At 49.3% G+C, this 23,437-nt stretch overlaps 1 protein-coding gene across 1 annotated transcript in view; it reads left to right on the top strand.

The window, feature by feature from the left end:
* The window catches only part of LOC309552116 (platelet-derived growth factor receptor-like protein), a 67,326-nt gene that overhangs the window by 1,415 nt on the left and 42,474 nt on the right, over window positions 1–23,437 (top strand). The window contains exon 2 of the mRNA XM_082252920.1: window positions 9,047–9,362. Coding sequence (XP_082109046.1) covers window positions 9,047–9,362 — 316 coding nt within the window. The remainder of the gene's footprint in view (window positions 1–9,046; window positions 9,363–23,437) is intronic.

The following is a 23,437-nucleotide window of genomic DNA, read 5'->3' as shown; positions in this document are numbered from 1 at the left end:
GCCTGAACCATCTCCTGTGCCATACCTTTACCATCTCCTGTGCCATGCATGTACCATTTCCTGTGCCATGCCTGTACCATCTCCTGTACCATGCCTGAACCATCTCCTGTGCCATGCCTGTACCATTTCCTGTGTCATGCCTGTACCATCTTCTGTACCATGCCTGAACCATCTCCTGTGCCATGCCTGTACCATTTCCTGTGCCATGCCTGTACCATCTCCTGTACCATGCCTGAACCATCTCCTGTGCCATGCCTGAACCATCTCCTGTGCCATGCCTGTACCATCTCCTGTACCATACCTGTACCATCTCCTGTACCATGCCTGTACCATCTCCTGTGTCATGCCTGTACCATCTCCTGTGCCATCTCCTGTACCATCTCCTGTACCATCTCCTGTACCATCTCCTGTACCATGGCAGAATCATCTCCTGTACCATGCCCACAGCCCTGCATCTCCGGTACCATGTCCGCAGCCCCTGCACCATGCCCGCATACCCTGTTTAGGGTCTCGTGGTGGTCCAGTTGGGTCCAGGAGCTGCTGCATTTCCCACCCTAGGCTTATACTCGAGTCAATATGTTTTCCCAGTTTTTTGTGGTAAAATTTGCCTGCCTCAGCTTATATTCGGGTTGGCTTATACTCTAGTATATACAGTATATGACATGTATTACTGTATACCAACTGTGTACAGAACGCCTCCATGTTGCCATATCTCATTGCATTTTATAGAAAATTGCAGCTCTGCAGATTGAAGAGGAAAGGTCATTTTGAATAACAATATGTAATAACATAACATAATAACATAATGTAAGTATACATATCCCATGCCTGAGCGACCCCTGTGAAAGCTGCAAATCGCCATAGTAGTTGCTGCTACTACAGGGACAACAGCAGTCTTCCTGGTTCAGTGCCATGTGGTTGCCCTTCTGCAGTCACAGGGGATCGCTCACCTGGCACTCCATTCACAGAAAGCCTTGTATTTTTTCAATGAGTACAAGTTATTCTCTGATTTGACAAGGCGGAGAGGTGGGGTGGTGATGTCGCAATCTCCACCTTGTCCAATCAGAGAATGCCTTGTATTCATTGAAAAAAATACAAGGCGTTTTGTAAATGGTGGTGACATCAAACAAGAGACCCCAGTAGTTAGCATGCAGAAGGGCAGCTGCTTGGCACTGGACCCGGACAACTGCTGCTATTACTGTAGTAGCGGCAACTACTACTACTACAGTAATTTGCAGTGTCCACAAGGATCACTCAGGCATGGGATATTAACTTACATTGGTCCAAGCTGGACCGATGTAACTATGCAATAAATTATAGTGCCAAAACTTATGATTTAAAGGGATTTATACATATTATACATATTTACATGCATTACTAGTGTGTGTAAATTGTGTGTACACATGTATTTCCTATAAAATTATACATGTACATTGTGACAACTTAATTTACTTCTGACAAATTAATACGGCACTGTTTTCAATAACACATCATTACAGTGTATCTGTAGGGTGGAGAAAGGTTAGATCCTTTGTCAAGTCTTTACTGTTGTCTTTTTCCCCACCGGGGAGATCCACTCCTCTATTTGGACTGATGACCATTGTTGCGGAGAAAGAAAACCAACATTTTGAGCCTGCCATCACACCAGGTACCATTTAAAGTGATGCAATTTAAGGCCCCTTTCACAATTGTGCGACTTGTCCTGCGACTTGGGACTGCAAAGTCGCATGACAAGTCGTACTCCATGATTTCCAATGAGTACCGTTCATATCTGTGCGACTTCAAAGTAGTGCCTGCACTACTTTGGTCCGACTTTGATGTGTTTTGAGGTCCATAGACCTCAAGATTACACAGATATTGCTGTGTAATCTGTATAAAGTCCAGTCAAAATCGCATTAAAACCACATCAAAATCGTGCGACTTTTAGGTTGCACAAGTGTGAAAGGGGTCTTAAAGCCCAAGTTTAACACTACTTCAGCACTACTTCAACACTACTTCAACACTACTTCAACACTACTTTAACTCTACTTCAGCACTACTTCAACACTACTTCAACGCTACTTTAACTCTACTTCACTACACCAAAGTGCTGAATACAATCTGACATGCCTGATCAGGTCAGGACCCCTGATGATATGGCAGCGCTGCTGTATGTGACACCTGGGGGGGGCTTAAATGCAGCTATGGTGCAGAGGGATCAGATGCCACTTTGTTTTTTTACTCTGCTGAATAATCAGCAGCGAAAAAGGAGAATATGTTTTAAAATGGATTTCAAAAGCTAGGCACTTAATGGCACAGGCACAAACTATCTTCAGCAATACAGAATATCACAATTATGTAGTGCTTACATGGGCTGATTGCAAGAGACTTGTGTTCATGGGTGGCCGAGTTCTCTCTTGCATTACACGTATCTGAACAGCAGAGCTGGGGTACTTTTCTCCTGGTCCATCGCACTGTAGGCCCCTTGAAACTCCTTTAGGGAAAGGGAGCCTTGACTGCTGGAAGCATGGCATCACTGTGGGTGTGAACCTAAAAGAGAAGTTAAGTAGCTCCCTTGGGATTGGCTACAAAGACCTGAGGTGACTGGGTGGAGCCTGAACTCTAGGAAAAGGCTACGCTGGGGCACATCCAACTGCTCTGAGGAGATTGAAAATGCAGGGTGGGTCACACTGTACCCACACTGCATGGCAGTGGCGGCTGGTGCTCAAAATTTTTTTTGGGGGGGGGGGGGGGGGGCGCAAACAGAAAAATGTAATAGGCATTGCTTTGCGGCAAAAAACGCTGTAAAAAATTGCGTGACTTTGAGGTCGCAAAAGTGTGAAAGGGGCCTTCAGAAAATAAGGTATAGTGTGCCCCCTTTCAATGCAGAGGGACCAGCGTGCCCCCTTTCAATGCAGAGAGACCAGCGTGCCCTCTTTCAATGCAGAGAGACCAGCGTGCCCCCTTTCAATGCACAGTGACCAGCGTGCCCCCTTTCAATGCACAGTGACCAGCGTGCCCCCTTTCAATGCACAGTGACCAGTGTGCCCCCTTTCAATGCACAGTGACCAGCGTGCCCCCTTTCAATGCACAGTGACCAGCGTGCCCCCTTCAATGCAGTGACCAGCATACATGCCCCCTTTCAATGCAGTGGCCAGCATACATGCCCCCTTTCAATGCAGTGACCAGCGTACATGCCCCCTTCAATGCAGTGACCAGCATACATGCCCCCCTTCAATGCAGTGACCAGCGTACATGCCCCCTTTCAATGCAGTCACCAGCATACATGCCCCCTTTCAATACAGTGACCAGCCCACATGCCCCTTTCAATGCAGTGACCAGCGTATGTGCCCCCTTTCAATGCAGTGACCAGCATACATGCCCCCTTTCAATGCAGTGACCAGCGTACATGCCCCCTTTCAATGCAGTGACCAGCGTACATGCCCCCTTCAATGCAGTGACCAGCGTACATGCCCCCTTCAATATAGTGACCAGCGTACATGCCCCCTTTCAATGCAGTGACCAGCGTACATGCCCCCTTCAATGCAGAGACCAGCGTGCGTGCGTGCCCCATTCAATGCAGTGTGGGCCCCCCCCCCCCCCGAGACCAGTGCACTTACCTGGAGCCCTGGAGCTTCTCTTTAGTCCTGGCGGCGGCTTCCCCTCACTGTGTCCCCCGGCGGCGCGTCTCTACTCTCCTCGAGTCCTCCCACTCCCGCCTCCTCCTCGGCCAATGGCATGGGGTTTGCCTTGCGGCCAATCAGGAAGCCGGTATTAAACCGCCTTCCTGATTGGCCAGGAGGAGCAAATCTTCATTCACTATTGTCACACAATGGGTGGGCTCAGGGAGCACTGCTCTGCGCCCTGGGACCACCCTTTGCATCACCCTATTAGAGCCTCTAGGGTGGACTATCAGGGGGGGATGAAAACTCCTCCTACAAGCTTTAACCAGACACTGATAGAAGTCACATGACTGCTATATACTTCTGATTAGAAAAGGTATTTTTCAGTTTATATTTACTAAAATAATTGCATTTCGATGGTCTGTGTAGTGTGGGAGACCAGATATAGTGACTAGGGATGATCGAACTTTTGAAAAGTTCGGTTCGACCAGAACACCCGAATTTCCCAAAAGTTGGGTTCGGATTCCAGAACCCCATTGAAATCAATGGGACCCAAATTTCGGTAATCAAAAAACACCATTTTGAAGCCCTAAAACCCAATAAATGCCCCTAAAAAGTGCCTAGGGTTCTGGGTCATGCCCCAGGGACTATGAATCAGGCAAAAAAAAGTAAAAAAAGTTCTTAAAAATTGTCGTTTTTGATAGAGAGCCAATTATTGAAAAAATTATTGAAAAAAAAAAAAAAAGAGATTTCTTTGGATTTAGTGTCTGGGGGGGGGGGGGGGGGGTCTAAAAAGTGTACCTGTTAAGTTTCAGCTCTGTAGCATGTCCAGAACCAGAAAAAAAACAATTATTTTTCTTAGAATTTCAGTAGCACAGGGATGGTGTTACCCTCCTTTCACACCTGGGCGTTTTTGTTTCAGGCGTTTTATGGGCGTTTTTTGAAGGCGTTTGGAGGCAGGCATGACATCTGAACTTCTGTATAGGGGTATATATATATATATTTATATATGTGTGTGTGTGTGTATATATATATATATATATATATATATATATATATATATATGTGTGTTTATATACATTTATTTACACACACACACACACATATATATATATATATATGTATACCCCTAACCCAAAATCTGCATAGTGGGGTCACCCTGACATGGAAGAGTTCGGTCACCCTGGTATGGCAGGCAGAGTCAGCTAAACTACACTACGGTCACCCTGACATGGCAGAGTTCGGTCACCCAGGCATGGCAGAGTTAGGTCACCCTAAACTCCAGTCACCCTCCAGTCACTTAAAAGTATCCCTACAGAAACTAGATTATTGAATCTAACTATAGTGGTATATTGTACCCTAACTACACTGCATATCCCTTTCCTCACACTAAAAGAACAGCTCCATACAGCAGGAGAAACACACATGCTTACACTCTCTTCAAAAGCCTCTGTATTACAGTGCTAGAGGTTAGGCGGGGCTATATACTGGGGGGCTTATTGACTCCTGATTGGCCTCTGGACCCCGTAGTCACTCTGATCACGTTCCTAGCAGACTCCTGTCCCCTTCATTGGCTTGGAATTGGTTCTGGTGACCGAATTCCGAACTTTTACCGCAAAAAGTTTGGAATTCGGCCGAATTTCGAACACCCAATGTTCGGGTCGAAGACAATGGTTCGATCATCCCTAATAGTGACTGCAGGCTCCTGGGTTTAGTAACACTTAAACATTGACATTTGCTGCAGTTCGCCGTGCGATTGCAATGCGGTGCAGGAAACACACAGAATTTGCTGCAAATATGTGAACCAAGTATTTTGGCTGTTTGCTGCAAGGGTCGGCTTGTGTGTGACTTCTTCTTCTGCAGATGTGCCACATCCTGTCTGTTTTGGGGTATATACACTATATTACCAAAAGTATTGGGACACCTGCCTTTACACGCACATGAACTTTATTGGCATCCCAGTCTTAGTCCATAGGGTTCAATATTTGTAGCTATAACAGCTTCAACTTTTCTGGGAAGGCTGTCCACAAGGTTTAGGAGTGTGTCTATGGGAATGTTTGACCATTCTTCCAGAAGCGCATTTGTGAGGTCAAGCACTGATGTTGGACGAGAAGGCCTGGCTCGCAGTCTCCACTCTAATTCATCCCAAAGGTGTTCTATCGGGTTGAGGTCAGGACTCTGTGCAGGCCAATTAACTTCCTCCACCCCAAACTCACTCATCCATGTCTTTATGGAACTTGCTTTGTGCACTGGTGCGCAGTCATGTTGGAAAAGGAAGGGGCCCCCAAACAGTACCCACAAAGTTGGGAGCATGAAATTGTTCAAAACGTCTTAGGAGTTCCCTTCACTGGAACTAAGGGGCCAAGCCCAACCCCTGAAAAATAACCCCACACCATAATAATTGATACCTAATGGCAGTCAGGGTGCCATTGTCTAGCCTGTAGAGGTCTGTGCGTCCCTCCATGGATATGCCTCCCCAGACCATCACTGACCCACCACCAAACAGGTCATGCTGAACTATGTTACAATGTTACAGGCAGCATAATGTTATCCACGGCTTCTCCAGATCTTTTCACATCTGTCACATGTGCTCAGGGTGAACCTGCTCTCATCTGTGAAAAGCACAGGGCACCAGTAGCGGACCTGCCAATTCTGGTGTTCAATGGCAAATGCCAATTGAGCTTCACAGTGGCGGGCTGTAAGCAATGGGCCCACTAGAGGACGTCGGGCCCTCAGGCCACCCTCATGAAGTCTGTTTCTGATTGTTTGGTCAGAGACATTCACGCCAGTTGTCTGCTGGAGGTCAGTTTGTAGGACTATGGCAGTGCTCATCCTGTTCCTCCTTGCACAAAGAAGCAGATACCAGTCCTACAGATGGGTTAGGGACCTTCTGTGGCCCTGTCTAGCTCTCCTAGAGTAACTGCCTGTCTCCTGGAATCTCCTCCATGTTCTTTAGACTGTGCTGGGAGACACAGCAAAGCCTTCTGGCAATGGCACGTATTGATGTACCATCCTGGAGGAGTTTGACTGCCTGTGCAACCTCTATAGGGTCCAGGTATTACCTCATGCTATCAGTAGTGACACTGACCCTAGCCAAATGCAAAAATAGCGAAAAACAGTCAGAAAAGATGAGTAGGGAAAAAAATGTCAGTGGCCTCCACCTGTAAAACTATTCTTGTTTTGGAGGTTGTCAGATTGTTGCCCATCTAGTGCACCTGTTATTAATTTCATTACCACCAAAGCAGCTGAAACTGATTACCACTCTCTCTGCTACTTAACTAACCAAATCAATATCCCAGGAGTTTAAATGACTTGATATTATACTCCGATTAAAAAGTGTTCCCTTTTTTTTGAGCACAATATATATACAGTATATAAATCTGCAGAGCATCGGCCTGGGGCTGTTGGGCCTGTTGACCCATGGGAGTTCATTGGTCAGGACAGATTACTGCTGTGCTGCCGCTAATCCCCTTAAGAGGGCCCATCTTCAATGGTTCCAGTAATTATGGACTTTGTTTTTACAGATATTATCCAACACAGGTATAGACCGCACTATGTTGTTCATTCACCTAATCTTTTGGTAAAACCTCTAGGGACAGTGTTATGTTCAGCAGCACAGCTAATTCTACCTCAGCCAAATTAGGTGAACTGATTGTACATGAATGGGAAGATTGATGAAAGATGTACCTGCGCTGTCCGAGTGCCTCAGTAAAAGGTATTTTAACCAACTAAAGAAGTTGTCATTGTCTGTTCCTAACAAAAGTACATATTATAGAATAAGTGTAACCTTGCAGTATCTGAAGAAACTTACAGCTAAGTAAACATTTGTACCAGGTAACCCTCATAGTTGAGTACATTTGAAGAACGCACACTTAAACCTTAAAGTTTGGGATACAATCTCAAGTATTTGCAGCCAGTCTAAAGAGGGAGCCTGTGACTGTGGTGGGAGATGGTGACTCTGTTGGATGGGAGGACAGATGCACTTTATATCCCTCACCTCATGGCGAAATACTCATATTTGGTCCTGCTGTGGCACAAGGTTGGCCGAGGGACCTGGCCTGGGTAGTCACGAGTGCAAGGCCTTCCATAGTTTAACGCAATAGCTTCTGGTGGAGTGAGCCACAATGGTGAGAGAGAGTTTATGAAACTGAGTACCAGTATGTGTTCAGTTCCCAGGGAGGGACATGAGTGACTGGTGAGCTATGGGGATTCTTTGGCATCCACAACCTAAAACAGTTATTCATCATGGTGATGAGGTGGAGAAGGTGAGAGTGGAACACTGGTGTCTTCTGGTTAGGGGTGTGAAGAAGTTAAGTGCCGAGGAACCGATGTTCGCCACTCCCTAGGGCAGGGATCCTCAAACTACAGCCCTCCAGCTGTTGGGGAACTACACATCCCATGAGGCATTGTAAAACTCTCACATTCACAGACATGACTAGGCATGATGGGAATTGTAGTTCCTAAACAACTGGAGGGCCATAGTTTGAAGACCCCTGCCCTATGGGGTGAACACCCATCACCTCCTTCCCTACTTTTTCCCCTCCTCAAATGCCCACAGTACAATTAACATCCCTGCTTGGGGAGCGGGAAAGAGCTGCGGGAGCTTGTGACGGGTAAGTGATCACCAATAAAAGGATGCGGGAAAACTTTCTCTGCCATTACCACCAATTCCTCAGGGTGGGCCGGGGGGGTTAACTTTTAGTGCCATGACCACCAATGCAAGGAGGGATGGGGGGGGGTTACCTTTCACTGACGCTTACCACCAATGTGCAAGGGGGGGGGGGATTACATTTTACTGCCAGTGACCAGCAATGCAGGGGGGTTACCTATCACTGCCATTGACCGCCAATGTATCAATGTAAGTGGGGGAGGGGGGGGGGGTTTACTTTACTGTCATGACCATCAGTGCAGGGGGGAACTGGGGTATTAACTTTTACTGTTACTAACCACCATTGCAGGATGGGGAGAAAATTTCACAGCTACTGACCACCAATGCAGGGGGCCTGGATTTCACTACCATCGGAAGTCCCAGTGACAAATACACCCCTCATTCCTTGAAATGAGATGAAATCTCCCCAGCAGGTTTCAGGACATGTTGGAAATCTCCTGCAGATATGTCTCTTACCAGTCAAGATGTTGCTGAATAAATGGCTTGTTTATTAGAAAGCAAATGTAAATTACTTCATAACCATGGACAACGTGTACTTCCACTGCAAAGAACATTACATTATACAAGCATTAAACACTACCATGTAGTGGCATAACTACTAAGTACAGTATAATATACTATATAAGAATGGTTGTTGCACCTCTGTATGCATAAACAGCATGCTAACAAAACCCAGGAGGTTCCAACCCTCCCACAGATTTACAGCTTACTTAATGTTCTTGCATGAAGATCCAGTCAAATTTACTGTTAAATATCACTTTATTTTGTTTTACAGCTAAATGTGAAATCAAATCTAAACCAGATAGAACTGCCGAGAAAAAATTGGCTGGGGTGTCTACCAAATCCACAACTAAGAAGCCTAAGCAGGATGCCATAAAACGACCACCAAAAGTCAAACCCCCAGCATCTCCAGCCCAGAAGCAGGCAGGGGGGTCCATCCTCTCCCAAGTTGTGCAGAGAGGGAAGTTCCAGCAGATTGGTGATACAATTACTGTGAAGGCTGGCCAAACCTTGGATCTTCGCTGCAAGGGGACCTCAGTCCGATGGAACTACCCCCACTACCTGCATGAGGATGACGAGGGAAGACTCAAGTAAATGAAACTAATATATTTATTTTTAACAACAATCTTACAATACGATTATATGTGCATATACATACAGTCAGGTCCATAAATATTGGTAATGACGTCAAAATCACTCAAATGAAGGTGTGATCACCATATATGGTGATTAGCATGAAACGACAAAAATGAACGCCATATCATAAAACCCAAAACATTTAAAATAAAAGAAAAAAAAAAAAAAATTACCCTTGATAACGTCAGCTCTGACTAAACGCATCGGGTCACGGCATGCTGACATCACCCTCTGCGTCCAGGAATTGCGGGCGGTAAGCCGACCGGCCGGCGGCTTCAGCTCCTTGTCTATCCGAGGCGTTTCCTCTATCTATTCATATGAGTGCATTTTCGTTTTATACAATAAAGTCTTTTTGGTTTTACGTTATGGCGTTTCCCTTTTTCATTCGATGATTGCGGTGTCCACTGGTCCTTATGTGTATTTCCATTTGCTGTGGGATATCTTGAGGCTGTCAGGTTCCCCCTGGATACATCTATCATCAGACTACCGTTTGAATTCAGGCTGATTCCTTACTGTCATCCGGTAAGGAGCTTCTATATTGGTGGGTGCTCATCTTAGGAGTGAGTTTCCCTCTCCTTATTCCTCACTGGGTGGAGAGTATCTGGTTCCTTGCTGCACACCATTTTCTCTCATGCTGGATGATTACAGCGCACAGTCTTCCCTCTTTTTTTGGTAAGAAGTATTTACACAAGTTGTGACACAAGCACAGTGATGTTTTTTTTACCTTTTTACATTGTTTGTGAAGGTGTTCCTTTTGTATTTTTTTTTTAGTGCATTTTTTTATTTTTATTTTTTATTTTATTTTACATTTTTTGGGTTTTATGTTATGGCGTACATTTTTGTTGTTTCATGCTAATCCCCATATATGGTGATCACACCTTCATTTGAGTGATTTTGACATCATCATCACATCATATCAAGTGGCTTATACAAGACTTCTTCCTGGTATTTGGATCATTCACGGGTTCAGCACACTTGGTGGAGAGTGACCATTATTTATGCACATTATCCACCTATTTCTGGTAAGCAGAACATTCATCAGTTGTGGATTTCCCCTGCCTAACAACTTGATTGATTCACATCTCACTCATTGGAATTTAAGAACTAATATTTACCTATTGGACATTTTTTCATATTAAGTTATTTTTATATATTTCATTTATATATATTTTTTTATCACATAGCGCAACTTTTTTATATTATTTGGTTTTGGGGTGTTGTCACACTTGAAGTTGCTGCTTATTCTACTATTCATTTCATTCAATTTTGATCATTTTTCATTTTTTAGCATTAGCGCGGTTTATACCACGGTTTATACCACGGTTTATAACACGGTTTATACCACGGTTTATACATTTACTTACCATAAATATTGGGACATCAACACAATTCTAATCTTTTTGGCTCTATACACCACCACAATGGATTTGAAATGAAACAAACAAGGTGTGCTTTAACTGCAGACCTTTAGCTTTAATTTGAGGGTATTTACATCCAAATCAGGTGAAAGGTGTAGGAATTACAACAGTTTGTATATGTGCCTCCCACTTTTTAAGGGACCAAAAGTAATGGGACAATTGGCTGCTCAGCTGTTCCATGGCCAGGTGTGTGTTATTCCCTTTTTATCCCATTTACAAGGAGCAGATAAAAGGTCCAGAGTTCATTTCAAGTGTGCTATTTGCATTTGGAATCTGTTGCTGTCAACTCTCAATATGAGATCCAAAGAGCTGTCACTATCAGTGAAGCAAGCCATCATTAGGCTGAAAAAACAAAACAAACATATCAGAGAGATAGCAAAAACATTAGGTGTGGCCAAATCAACTGTTTGGAAAATCCTTAAAAAGAAAGAACGCGGGGGCGTGACCGGAAGGGGACCGAGGCGGATGTGTGTGACCAGATCTCCGCCGGTCCCCAGATTTAATCCATCTTAATCCTCAGTTTTGGCTGCTTTCTTTGGGGACATCGCTGCATATCTAGTATCCCCAACCCCTAAAGATCCTACCTGGCCAAAAATTTCACGAATCGGATCACCTGGAGCGGATCGGTGACTGCGGCCTAGTCGGGACCAGAAGCCGGGGACTCGCCTAAAGCGGCATCCGGCCGCGGACTTCCGCGAAGCGGCCGATCTGACTGCATCTTGCGGGCCATCGCTGCTCTCCTAGCATCCCCACTCTGCTGGCCCCTTTTCTGGCTCGGGTCTTTAACTCGATTCCTGACGGCTAGGATTTTCCTCCTCAGAGGTTAGAGGCCCACATATCTCTAATTCCGAAGCCGGGGAAAGACCCCGCATCGTGTGCCAATTACAGACCTATCTCTTTGATTGGAATCAACCTTAAACTTTAGGCTAAGATCCTAGCGACTCGATTGAAACCGTTATTGCCGGACCTTATTCATATGGACCAAGTGGGCTTTGTCCAAGGCCGAGAAGCTAGGGACAATACCTTGAAAACCCTCCTGCTTACTGATTATGCCCGCTCCCACATTATACCTTTGTGCCTGCTGACGGTGGACGCGGAGAAGGCCTTTGACCGTGTTGACTGGCATTTTCTGCGTCTTACCCTGGAACAAATCGGTCTCGGCCCGCTGATGCTGGCTAGAATTATGGCCCTCTACAAATCACCTTCCGCTAGGCTCCGGATTAACAGCTCCTTATCTCCTACCTTCAGCATCCACAACGGTACGCGCCAGGGTTGCCCCCTGTCTCCGCTCCTCTATGTCCTAGTAGTGGAACATCTGACCGTTGCTCTTCGTAAAAACCCCAATGTTTGCGGACTGACCATTGGCCCCATGCATTCTAAACTAGCTCTATTCGCGGATGATTTACTGCTTTACATCACTTCTCCTCAAAAGTCCCTCCCTGCGATCTTGGCCGAGTTCCGCGACTTTGGCCTTCTGAGCACCTTAAAATCAATCATTCTAAATCGGAAATATTGAATATCTCCCTGCCTAAATCGACTCTTAAGCGTATCTCGGACACATATCCCTTTAAGACGGGATCCCCCTCCGTTCGCTACTTGGGCGTCAATCTGCCTTCTGACCCGACGCGCCTCTTCACTGACAATTTTGTTCCACTCTTCACTAAAACCCTATCTGACCTGTCTACCTACTCCACGAAACGCTTGTCTTGGTTTGGGAGGATCAATGTTCTGAAGATGGACGTTCTACCTCGCTTTTTATACCTCTTCCAAGCGCTTCCTGTTCACATACCTGCCTCCTTCTTTGACAAGCTGCGTAGAGCGCTTTCGAGATTTGTATGGCTTTATAGCCGACCCCGCCTAAAGTATGCGACTCTCACCCTTCCGAAGTCTAGAGGGGGCACCGGTATCCCGGACTTCGCTCTCTACCACCGCGCAGCAACCCTGACGCGCTTGGTGGATTGGTTTCACAATGCCCCCACTAAACTGTGGGTGCAACTTGAACGTCTTCTTGCCCCCTTTGATCTCAGGGCACTTCCCTAGACTTCGGCGCATCTTCGTGGTCACGTTTCCTCTTTCAACACTTTAACGGGCCAGACCCTGCGGGTTTGGGATTGCCTGAATAAGTCGGGCCGTCTCTCAGGTCCTCAGGGCCCCATGACTCCCTTCTTTGGCACCCCGGCGTTCCCCCCGGCAGCCTCGTGTTCTAGATTTGGACCCTGGACTGCGACGGATCATCGACGTGTTTCCCAAATTCTCCGAACTGACTCGTCCTTGTTGACGACCCCTACATCCACCACATCCGACGGTGCTCTTGTGAGCTGGCTGCAGCGCGGACAGGCTCTCTCCTATATACGCACCTTGCCCTCACTGACTGATGTTAGGGGAGACCCTTCGGAGTTTGACTCTATCCTACTTCAGGATGTTCCCCCCACGCATACGGTATCTCTCTTATATTCCTTAATCCTACGTGCCCTTTGCCCTGACCTGCCGACCTATACTGCTGCCTGGGACAGAGACCTGGGACGAGCCCTTTCATCTACCGACTGGTACAAATGTTTCGCGCTGACTCACTCGCTGTCTCCTGCTACACAAGTTCAGGAGAAGGGGTTCAAACTCTTGAGCAGATGGTACAGGTGCCCTTCCTCGATTACCTATATTGATCCACTTCAGTCGGACCAATGCTAGCGATGCACGTCATCTAGGGGGACGCTCCTTCATATTTGGTGGGAATGTCCGCAGATCCATGAATTGTGGACTGGAATTATTGCTCTTTACTGCAGGCTCCAGGCAACTACAGTCTCCGCGACACCGCAATTGGCCTTGTTGTCCTTGTTGCCCGGCTCCTTCCAGTCGATCAAGAGAGGCGTTCTGCGTTTTTTCTTGGTGGCCGTTCGGACGGTAATACCCAGACACTGGAGAACCCAGTGCGTGCCTTCTAAACTTGAGTGGGCTTTGGAACTAGACAGGCTTAGGGATATGGAAAACCTGCTGGCTCGAGAAGGGGGTAAAGAGGAACGGTTCTCTGCTGCATGGATGTCTTGGGACATGTTTCGGTGTTCGGATGCCTTTCAGTCCTGGATCGAATCGTCTGTAATGCCGGGTGATGGGGAACAGTAGTGGGATGTGGGCGGTCCCTCTTGATCTTCTCTGTCTTCCTCATCCTCTTGGCTTCTCTGTTTTCGCTCTCCTGCTTTACCCCACCTTCCTTCTCTCTATCTCTTTGGCTAAAACCACTGGCACCATACGGCTATCCTTTTTGCGTGCCCTTGTTGTTTTAGGGTGCTTCTCAGTGTAAAACCTGGGTATTTATTAGTGCCTTCTACACTTTACACCATCTTCTACTGCAACACCAGATGTAGCGGTGTCTCTACCAGTGTTATCCTTTATTTGTCGACCCATGTTACACCAAGCTGCTGTTTGTTAAGTTGCGATACTATCATACTCCAATGGACCTGGTAGTTTCTGTTTCGTTCCAACACTATTTAATATTGATTGTAATAGGTACTTTCTTGCAATTCACTTTGTGACATGGCTGTGAATTTTTTCTGTTTGTTCCTGGCTCTTTAACTTTCACCCATACTTTGTAAAACTCCCCTTTTCGCAATAAAATCAGATTGAACTAAAAAGAAAGAACGCACCGGTGAGCTCGCTCAGCAACACCAAAAGACCCGGAAGACCACGGAAAACAACTGTGGTGGATGACCAAAGAATTATTTCCCTGGTGAAGAAAACACCCTTCACAACAGTTGGCCAGATCAAGGAGGTAGGTGTATGTGTGTCAAAGTCAACAATCAAGAGAAGACTTCACCAGAGTGAATACAGAGGGTTCACCACAAGATGTAAACCATTAGTGAGCCTCAAAAACAGGAAGGCCAGATTAGAGTTTGCCAAAAAACATCTAAAAAAGCCTTCACAGTTCTGGAACAACATCCTATGGACAGATGAGACCAAGATAAACTTGTACCAGAGTGATGGGAAGAGAAGAGTGATCATGATCCAAAGCATACCACCTTATCAGTGAAGCATGGTGATGGTAGTGTCATGGCATGGGCATCTATGGCTGCCAATGGAACTGGTTCTCTTGTATTTATTGATGATGTGACTGCTGACAAAAGCAGCAGGATGAATTCTGAAGTGTTTCGGGCAATATTATCTGCTCATATTCAGCCAGATGCTTCAGAACTCATTGGAAGGCGCTTCACAGTGCAGATGGACAATGACCCGAAGCCTACTGCAAAAGCAACCAAAGAGTTTTTTAAGGGAAAGAAGTGGAATGTTATGCAATGGCCAAGTCAATCACCTGACCTGAATCCGATTGAGCATGCATTTCACTTGCTGAAGACAATACTGAAGGGAAAATGCCCCAAGAACAAGCAGGAACTGAAGACAGTTGAAATAGAGGCCTGGCAGGGCATCACCAGGGATGAAACCCAACATCTGGTGATGTCTATGCCTTCCAGACTTCAGGCAGTAATTGACTGCAAAGGATTTGCAACCAAGTATTAAAAAGTGAAAGTTTGATTTATGATTGTTAATCTGTCCCATTACTTTTGGTCCATTAAAAAGTGGGAGGCACATATACAAACTGTTGCAATTCCTACACCATTAACCTGATTTGGATGTAAATACCCTCAAATTAAAGCTAAAAGTCTGCAGTTAAAGCACATCTTGTTTGTTTCATGTCAAATCCATTGTGGTGGTGTATAGAGCCAAAAAGATTAGAATTGTGTTGATGTCCCAATATTTATGGACCTGACTGTATGTGAAAATACATGTATTTATCTGTAAAAGCCTCCCTTATATAAACATCTAAAAGCCCTGAGAATGTTGCTGGGTGCCACCATCTTGGATGTGATGTTTGCAACCCCAGCAGATAAAGAGCTGTCACACAAGTGAAACTCTGTGGTATTCCCCTTCATCAACCCAGCCAGCTAAAAAAAAAAATTGTGTTTTTTTAGGGAGGTGATGGGAGGGGGGAATTGGGCCAGCACAGACAGTAATTAGACATTCCCAGAAAAGGAGAGGGCTATGGCATGGCATGAGCTGGGGAGGGGGCTGGGGCTGTGCTAAGGAATGTGCACTTTGCAAGTGCCATTGCTGCAGAGCTTAGTAAATAAAAGGAATACCTGTTCACATGCAGGGATAATTCTTAAAAAAACTGCATTTTTGCTTGCACATGATTGGATGATGGAAGTCAGCAGAGCTCCCCCCTTATTTACTAAACTCTGGACCAACAGCACTTGCAAAGCACACAGTCAATATACTTTTAGTAAACCATCCCCTATCTTTCTTCTGCAATAATACACACCTACCTGCCTGCCACAGTCTTCTATTGAGTTTTTCGCATGCACTCCCATCGCACTCTTGCTATGCAGGAATGACTGACCCCCGTGCACTTGCTGGGGGTGACTCCCCCCCCCCCCCCCCCCAGCGGCCAGCGAGGGAAGCAAGGCCCGAAGCGAAAAAAAAAAAAAAAAAATAGCGCAGGGCAGACATGACCATGTGAAGAGGGGAGACAGGGCAGGTGTGAGTTAAATTAAATTGTTTTGAGTTGGGGGGTATTCAGGGATTGGTGTATCAGGTTTGGGAGGGGTTGAGGTACAGTTAGGAGGGGTGGCCCCTCAGATTGGAGGTCAGTGGAAGTTCAACGGACGAAGGAAGAAGAAGCTTGGTCACCCACCTTTTTCACTGCAGAGCATCTCACCTCAGCTTCCCTGGTCTGTGATGGCGGATTTGGACGTTTTGCTGGAGCAAATCAAGGCCGCTGCCGCGGTGAAGGGGACTGAGTGGCTCCGGTCCCAGGTCTCCACGTTGATGGGGGTTCAGGACTCTGCGCAGGATTCGGAGGGGCTTGCGGTCCCGCGGGCTCGGCGGTCACGGCCGCCGGAGCGTTTTTCACCGGACCCTTCCCCTCGAGCTCAGCGTCATCCTAGGAGCCCCGACAGGGACCCTTCAGGGCCGCCGGCTAAGCGTACTCCTGCTGCGGCCGTGCGCGCCTCTGGGAGGAATCCTCTGCATGGACGGAGCTCTGGGGGTAGTGGGGGGAGGCGGCCTTCGGTCTCTCCCCGTCCCTCTCGCCGGGGTGCTACTGGACTGGCGGGCTCCCCTACTGGCGATGCTCCGGTCGGAGGGGTGCCTCGGCGTGGGAGCGGCTTCATGGCGGCCGGTGGCAGCAGTGATCGGCGGGACTCGGAGTCGGCCTCGGCTGGGCGCAGAGAGATGACGCGGCGGGGCAAGTCACGTGGCCGGGTCATCGGAAGTTCGGCTGGTTCACAGAGGTCTCCGTCGGGCGGAGCTGGAGTACGGGGGCGTGGACGCCTGTCGCTCGGCTCTGCAGATGGCGGGAGTGCGACACCTGGTGGACGGATGTCGGCGGTGCCCGGGGACGATCGTTCGGAAGGCGAGGTGTCCGGATCGGATGTGGAAGAGGATGTCGGTGGTCGGTCGGCGACGAGGGAGGCTGGATCGGCGGCTGGGGGCGCCCCCCCTGGGCAGACAGGTGAGGTCACAATTCCTTCTCTGGCTTTGTCTGATTTGCGGGGCTTGTTTGATGTGGGGGGTGGGGGTGCTGGAGGGGCTCGGGGGGTGGGGGTGTCCCGGCCAGTGGGGGCGGGGACCCCGGAAGGGGGTGATGATGGGGGTTTGAGGGGCTTCCTCCTGGGTCTACGGGACCTCTTGGGGCGTTTGCCCCCGGGGGACGGGGGCCGCTTGTCTCCAGCGGCGGCTTGGGTGCCTCCGGCGGGGGGCTCGGGCACGGAGCCGGGGGGGGCCCCGGGGCTGGCGGGGCCGTCTTCCACGGGGCTAGTTGCGGGGGGGGCTGGGGCCCCTCCCCAGGTTGTTGGTGCGCCGGCAGTGGTGGCAGTGACGGCCGGGGCGGCGGGGGACAAGACCGGGACGGCGAAGGAGGGGAAGGCCGACGCTGTTCGCCTGGACGATTCAGCGAAAGGTGAGGTATATGTTTGTTTTGAGGGCCCATTGGGGGCACATTTGAAGCAGGAAGTCCGGGAGAAGATCTGGAAGGGTGAGTACGTGGAAATCTTCACGCTGTTGCCCCTCGAGAAGTTTCACCTGGACAGGGTTAAACCGGAGGAGCGCAAGAAGGAGGACGAGGAGGCGCAACGCTATCGGCTTATCCCTCGGACCTTCGCCAATTGGCTGCAGGCCTTTGCCATTCTGGCGGGCGTCATAGGGGAAAAGGCGCCGGAAAACTGCTCGGCCCTGTTCTGCTACATGGACGCTGTAGGGGAAGCCTATCGGGTTTACGGGGGGTCGGCCTGGCTGCGGTACGACGAATAGTTCCGGCAGCGGAAGGCGGTTAGGCCGTCCTTGCGGTGGGACCACAAGGACATCAGCCTGTGGATGCGGCTCATGTCGTCTGCGAAGGCTCCGAATCAGTTTTTTCCAGGGGGGGCCGGTGGTTCTGCGACCCCGGGACAGCCGGCCGCAAAGAGGAGGGGTTTCTGCTGGCAATTTAATGAGGGTTCCTGTAAGTTCGGTGGCACATGTCGCTTCAAACATGAATGCTCCGGTTGCGGAGGTTCCCATGCCTTGGCTCGGTGTTTTAAGTCCGGAAAAGGGCGGTCCGGAGAGCCTTCGCACAAAGGGGACGACGCCGGTGAGGGTGGAAAGGCTGCGGCCTTTTCTAGATAGGTACCCCGATAGGGCGGCTGCCCGACTTCTGGGGGAGGGTTTTGCGGTGGGTTTTCGTATCCCTTGCTCTTTGGCCTCGGTGCCGCCGGTGGCGAGGAATTTGCGTTCGGCATTGCGCCACCCTTTGGTGGTGTCGGATAAGTTGCACAAGGAAGTGGCTCTCGGTCGCATGGCGGGCCCGTTCTCGGAGGTGCCGGTGCGTGACTTGGTGGTTTCGCCGTTGGGGGTGGTTCCCAAGAAGGAACCCAACAAGTTTCGCCTCATTCACCACCTCTCCTTCCCAAAGGGTGGGTCTGTGAATGACGCCATCGACCCGGATGCCTGTACGGTGTCTTACATTTCCTTTGACGCCGCGGTGGCCTGGGTGCGACATTATGGGCGGGGGGCCTTGATGGCCAAATCGGACATTGAGGCGGCGTTCAGGTTGCTCCCGGTTCACCCGGACAGTTTTCGATTGCTGGGCTGCCGGTGGCAAGGGGCGTATTATGTGGATCGCTGCCTTCCTATGGGCTGCTCCATATCGTGCGCGCTGTTTGAGACCTTCAGTTCCTTTGTGGAGTGGGTGGTTCGGGAGGTTTCCGGTGTGAATTCGGTGATCCACTATTTGGACGACTTTCTGTGTGTGGGCCCGCCCTCTTCCAACGGGTGCGCGATCCTGCTTGCCACGTTGCAGCATGTGGCCGGGAGCTTCGGCATTCCGTTGGCCCCCGACAAGACGGAAGGCCCGACCACGGTGCTCAGCTTCCTGGGCATTGTCGTGGACTCGGAGGCCATGGAGTGTCGCCTACCGGAGGATAAATTGGGGGCTTTGAGAGCTGAAATTGAAGGGGTGCTGGGTTTGCGCAAGATTCAGTTGCGCAGCTTGCAGTCGTTGCTGGGTAAATTGAATTTTGCCTGCCGCATTATGCCCATGGGCCGGGTTTTCTGCCGACGGCTGTCGGCGGCGACTTCGGGGGTGAAGTTGCCCACTCACTTCGTCAGGCTCAACAGGGAACACAGGGATGACTTGCGTCTGTGGCACGGTTTTTTGGCCACATACAATGGTAGATCCTTGTGGATGGCCGGGCCGATCAGCAACTTTGATTTGGAACTGTTTACCGATGCTGCTGGTTCGGCGGGGTACGGGGCTTTTCACCGGGGGGCGTGGAGCGCCGCCCCTTGGCCGGGGGCATGGCAGGTAGCGGGGCTGGTCAGCAACTTGGTGTTGCTGGAACTGTTCCCGGTGGTGGTGGCCCTGGAGATTTGGGGGGCGGAGTTCAGGAACCTGAAGGTTCGCCTCCATTGCGACAATCTCGGGGTGGTTCAGGTGATCAACCGCGCGTCGGCTTCGTCTCAGCCGGTGGTGCGCCTCCTCAGGTATTTGGTTTTGCGGTGTCTACGGTTGAATGTTTTCCTGTACGCTGTGCACATTCCGGGGGTTCAGAATGATATTGCTGACGCGCTGTCTCGTTTTCAGTGGGACAGGTTCCGGGAGTTGGCACCGGCAGCGGAGCAACGCGGAGTCACGTGTCCGGAGTGGCTATGGGGGATTGCCTTGGGGTCCTCGCTGGATGGATCAGGAAGTCGGTGAGCGAGTCCACGTGGTCGGCTTATTGCAAGGTATGGTTGGAGTGGCTGGAGGTGTTGCGGGTGGCATCGGTGGATCCTCTGGGTCCGGAGGTCAGGTGGGTGTTACTTTCTTTTGTCTCTGATCATTTTGAGAGGGGCGCGTCGGCTTCCGCTGTGGCTCGCAAGTTGTCCGGCTTGGCCTTTCTGTTTAAATTTCTGGGTTGTCAGGATTACACGAAGGACTTCGTGGTGAGACAAGCGTTACGGGGCTATTCCAGGGCTTATCGGAGGAGGGACACTAGGCGCCCGGTGTCCTTCGCTCTTTTGCAGGACGTCTGCCGGCAATTGGGGGAGCACTGCGCCTCGAGTTACGAGGTGGTGTTGTTTAGGGCGGCCTTTTCTCTCGCTTTTTTCGGGGCTTTCCGGATTGGGGAATTGGTCAGCTCCTCCCGGACGGTGCCGGGGGGCCTATTGGGTCAGGATGTCTCTGTCGGTCGGGAGGGGGTTACTATCCTCCTTCGACGGTCCAAAACGGACCAGAGTGGCAAGGGGGTCCGTGTCCGGTTGTTCGCGGTGCCGTCTTCACCGCTGTGCCCGGTAGGGGCGGTTCGGGATTACTGGGCAATCCGCCCTTCGCGGCCCGGTTCATTTTTAATGCATGCGGACGGGTCGTCGTTATCTCGTTTTCAATTTGTATCGGTGTTCAGAAGGTGTGTGGGCTCTTTGGGTTTGGATGCCAGTAGGTTTGCATCTCATTCCTTTCGGATCGGGGGGGCCACTGAGGCTGCACGCTGGGGATTGAACGACGATGCGGTCAAACGCATTGGGCGCTGGGAGTCTAGGAGGTTCTTGTTGTACGTTCGTCCACAGCTGTTGGTGTAGGGTATGTACGGGGGGTGGTTTTGTCGCTGGGGGGGTGTGGGCCCGGCTGGTTATCTGATTATTGGTTGGTTTTCTTTTCCTTTTGTCCCCTTTTCTTGTAGGTTTGGAACCCTGCCTTGTTTGGATCGTGGGACACTCGTATGTTTTCTGGGGGGCCCGGAGAGCTGATGTGCGTCCTAATGGTAGACAACTTGGTTTTTCTCGGCACGAGGCTTGTGTCCGGTGGCTGGGGGTGCCGGGGCTTACTTGGGGCAGGGTCCTTCCCGAAGTGCATCGTTTCGCCCGTTGGACAGGCAGCCAGATGTTTTGGTGCTGCATGCCGGGGGCAACGATTTGGGGGCCAGGTCCGCGCGGGCCTTGATCAGGGACATAAAGTTGGATTTCCTTAGGCTGCGCACGGCTTTTCCGGCGCTGCTTGTAGTTTGGTCGGATATGGTGGCCCGCACGTCCTGGCGCATGGCCAGGTCGGTCGCGCGCCTTAATAAGGCTCGGATTAAGTTGAACAAGGAAGTGGGGCGCTTTGTGTGTCGGAATGGGGGGTTGGTGGTTCGCCACCTGGAGTTGGAAGTGGACACATGGCGGTATCTGCGGGATGATGGAGTCCACCTCAATGCGGTGGGTATAGATTTATGGGCCCTGGGATTACAGGATGGGATCCAGCGAGCCTTGAGGGTTTGGAGGGGCACGCAAGGGTAAGGTGTCACCCTTGGGTGCTGGTGGCGTTTTGTTGGTCTTTGCTGGCGGGGGAGGTGAACAGTTTAGGATAAGGGTATGGTTGGGACTCATCGTTGGTATGGGTCCCTATGGTGCATTCCATTTAATGTCAGTTTAAATGGAATTCAAAATGGTGGCACTGCGGGGAGTGGTTTGTCTCCGAGCCGGTGACGCGGCTGGAGGCCTATCAGGGCACAGGTCCCGCAGTGCAGGATTTGGAATTATTTGGAGGAGCCTCAAAGACCAACAGGCCTAATGACTGATTGTTTTATGTTTGTAAGGAATGTTTTTTCTCCTTATGTTAATTTTAAGGTAAAAGGGTTAATAAAATGGCTGCTGTGGCCAATTAACTCCAAGCACGGTGTGGTCTCAATTATTTAGGTAAAGGGAAAGGTTTATGGCATGGGGGTGGAGCCTTTGGCTTTAAGCAGCCTAAGAGTTTGGGGGTGACATCTATTCTACATTGGTCAAGCAAGGCCCGAAGCGAAAAAAAAAAAAAAAAAATAGCGCAGGGCAGACATGACCATGTGAAGAGGGGAGACAGGGCAGGTGTGAGTTAAATTAAATTGTTTTGAGTTGGGGGGTATTCAGGGATTGGTGTATCAGGTTTGGGAGGGGTTGAGGTACAGTTAGGAGGGGTGGCCCCTCAGATTGGAGGTCAGTGGAAGTTCAACGGACGAAGGAAGAAGAAGCTTCCCACCCACCCTCCCTAATTTCTGGGACTGTTATGGTTGATTTTGATTCATGTCTTTTGTGCTTTCTGTCCTTTCTGGGGGAATTTTATATTGTCATGGCAGCTGGGCGTTTTGTTGGTCTTTGCTGGCGGGGGAGGTGAACAGTTTAGGATAAGGGTATGGTTGGGACTCATCGTTGGTATGGGTCCCTATGGTGCATTCCATTTAATGTCAGTTTAAATGGAATTCAAAATGGTGGCACTGCGGGGAGTGGTTTGTCTCCGAGCCGGTGACGCGGCTGGAGGCCTATCAGGGCACAGGTCCCGCAGTGCAGGATTTGGAATTATTTGGAGGAGCCTCAAAGACCAACAGGCCTAATGACTGATTGTTTTATGTTTGTAAGGAATGTTTTTTCTCCTTATGTTAATTTTAAGGTAAAAGGGTTAATAAAATGGCTGCTGTGGCCAATTAACTCCAAGCACGGTGTGGTCTCAATTATTTAGGTAAAGGGAAAGGTTTATGGCATGGGGGTGGAGCCTTTGGCTTTAAGCAGCCTAAGAGTTTGGGGGTGACATCTATTCTACATTGGTCATGTGACTGCTGCATTGCTGGAAGGTGGAGTTGAGTATTTTTGGGTATTTAGTTCCACTTTAATGACTGACTTCCAGCTTATTTAATGACTGGCTTCTGCTGTTCACATTTAACCCATCATCCTAATATTTACATAAGATTAGGGGCTCGGACTGGCCCTGGAAATAGACAGTTTGCATCCAGGGACGGGCGTTCCTGCCGTACACAAACTGGGCACAGCTAATCCATGGAGTTTAGCCACATCTGATCACCGCAGTCCATTTGAATGAGACCTAAGGCCCTGTTCACGCATGGGCAATTTAACATGACTTGCCCAATGTGTGTTAATGCAAGCAGAAATGAGCTCAGATGTGTTCAGATACTCGTCCAAACTCACTCGAGCTATCCTGCCAGGAAGCTGTCACTGTGCCTGCCTGCAGCCGCATGTATGCATGTTCCTTTTATCAGTACAGCTGCAGGGCAGGGAATGCCTTAGCCACTTATGATTATTGGTTCACAGTGACAACCTAATCACGGGATAGCTCAGGGGAGGTTGGACAAATATCTGAACAC

This window comes from Pelophylax lessonae (genome assembly GCF_965119305.1).
Source record: "Pelophylax lessonae genome assembly, chromosome: 4".
NCBI lineage: Eukaryota > Metazoa > Chordata > Amphibia > Anura > Ranidae > Pelophylax > Pelophylax lessonae.
This window is presented reverse-complemented; position numbering and strand designations above follow the sequence as displayed.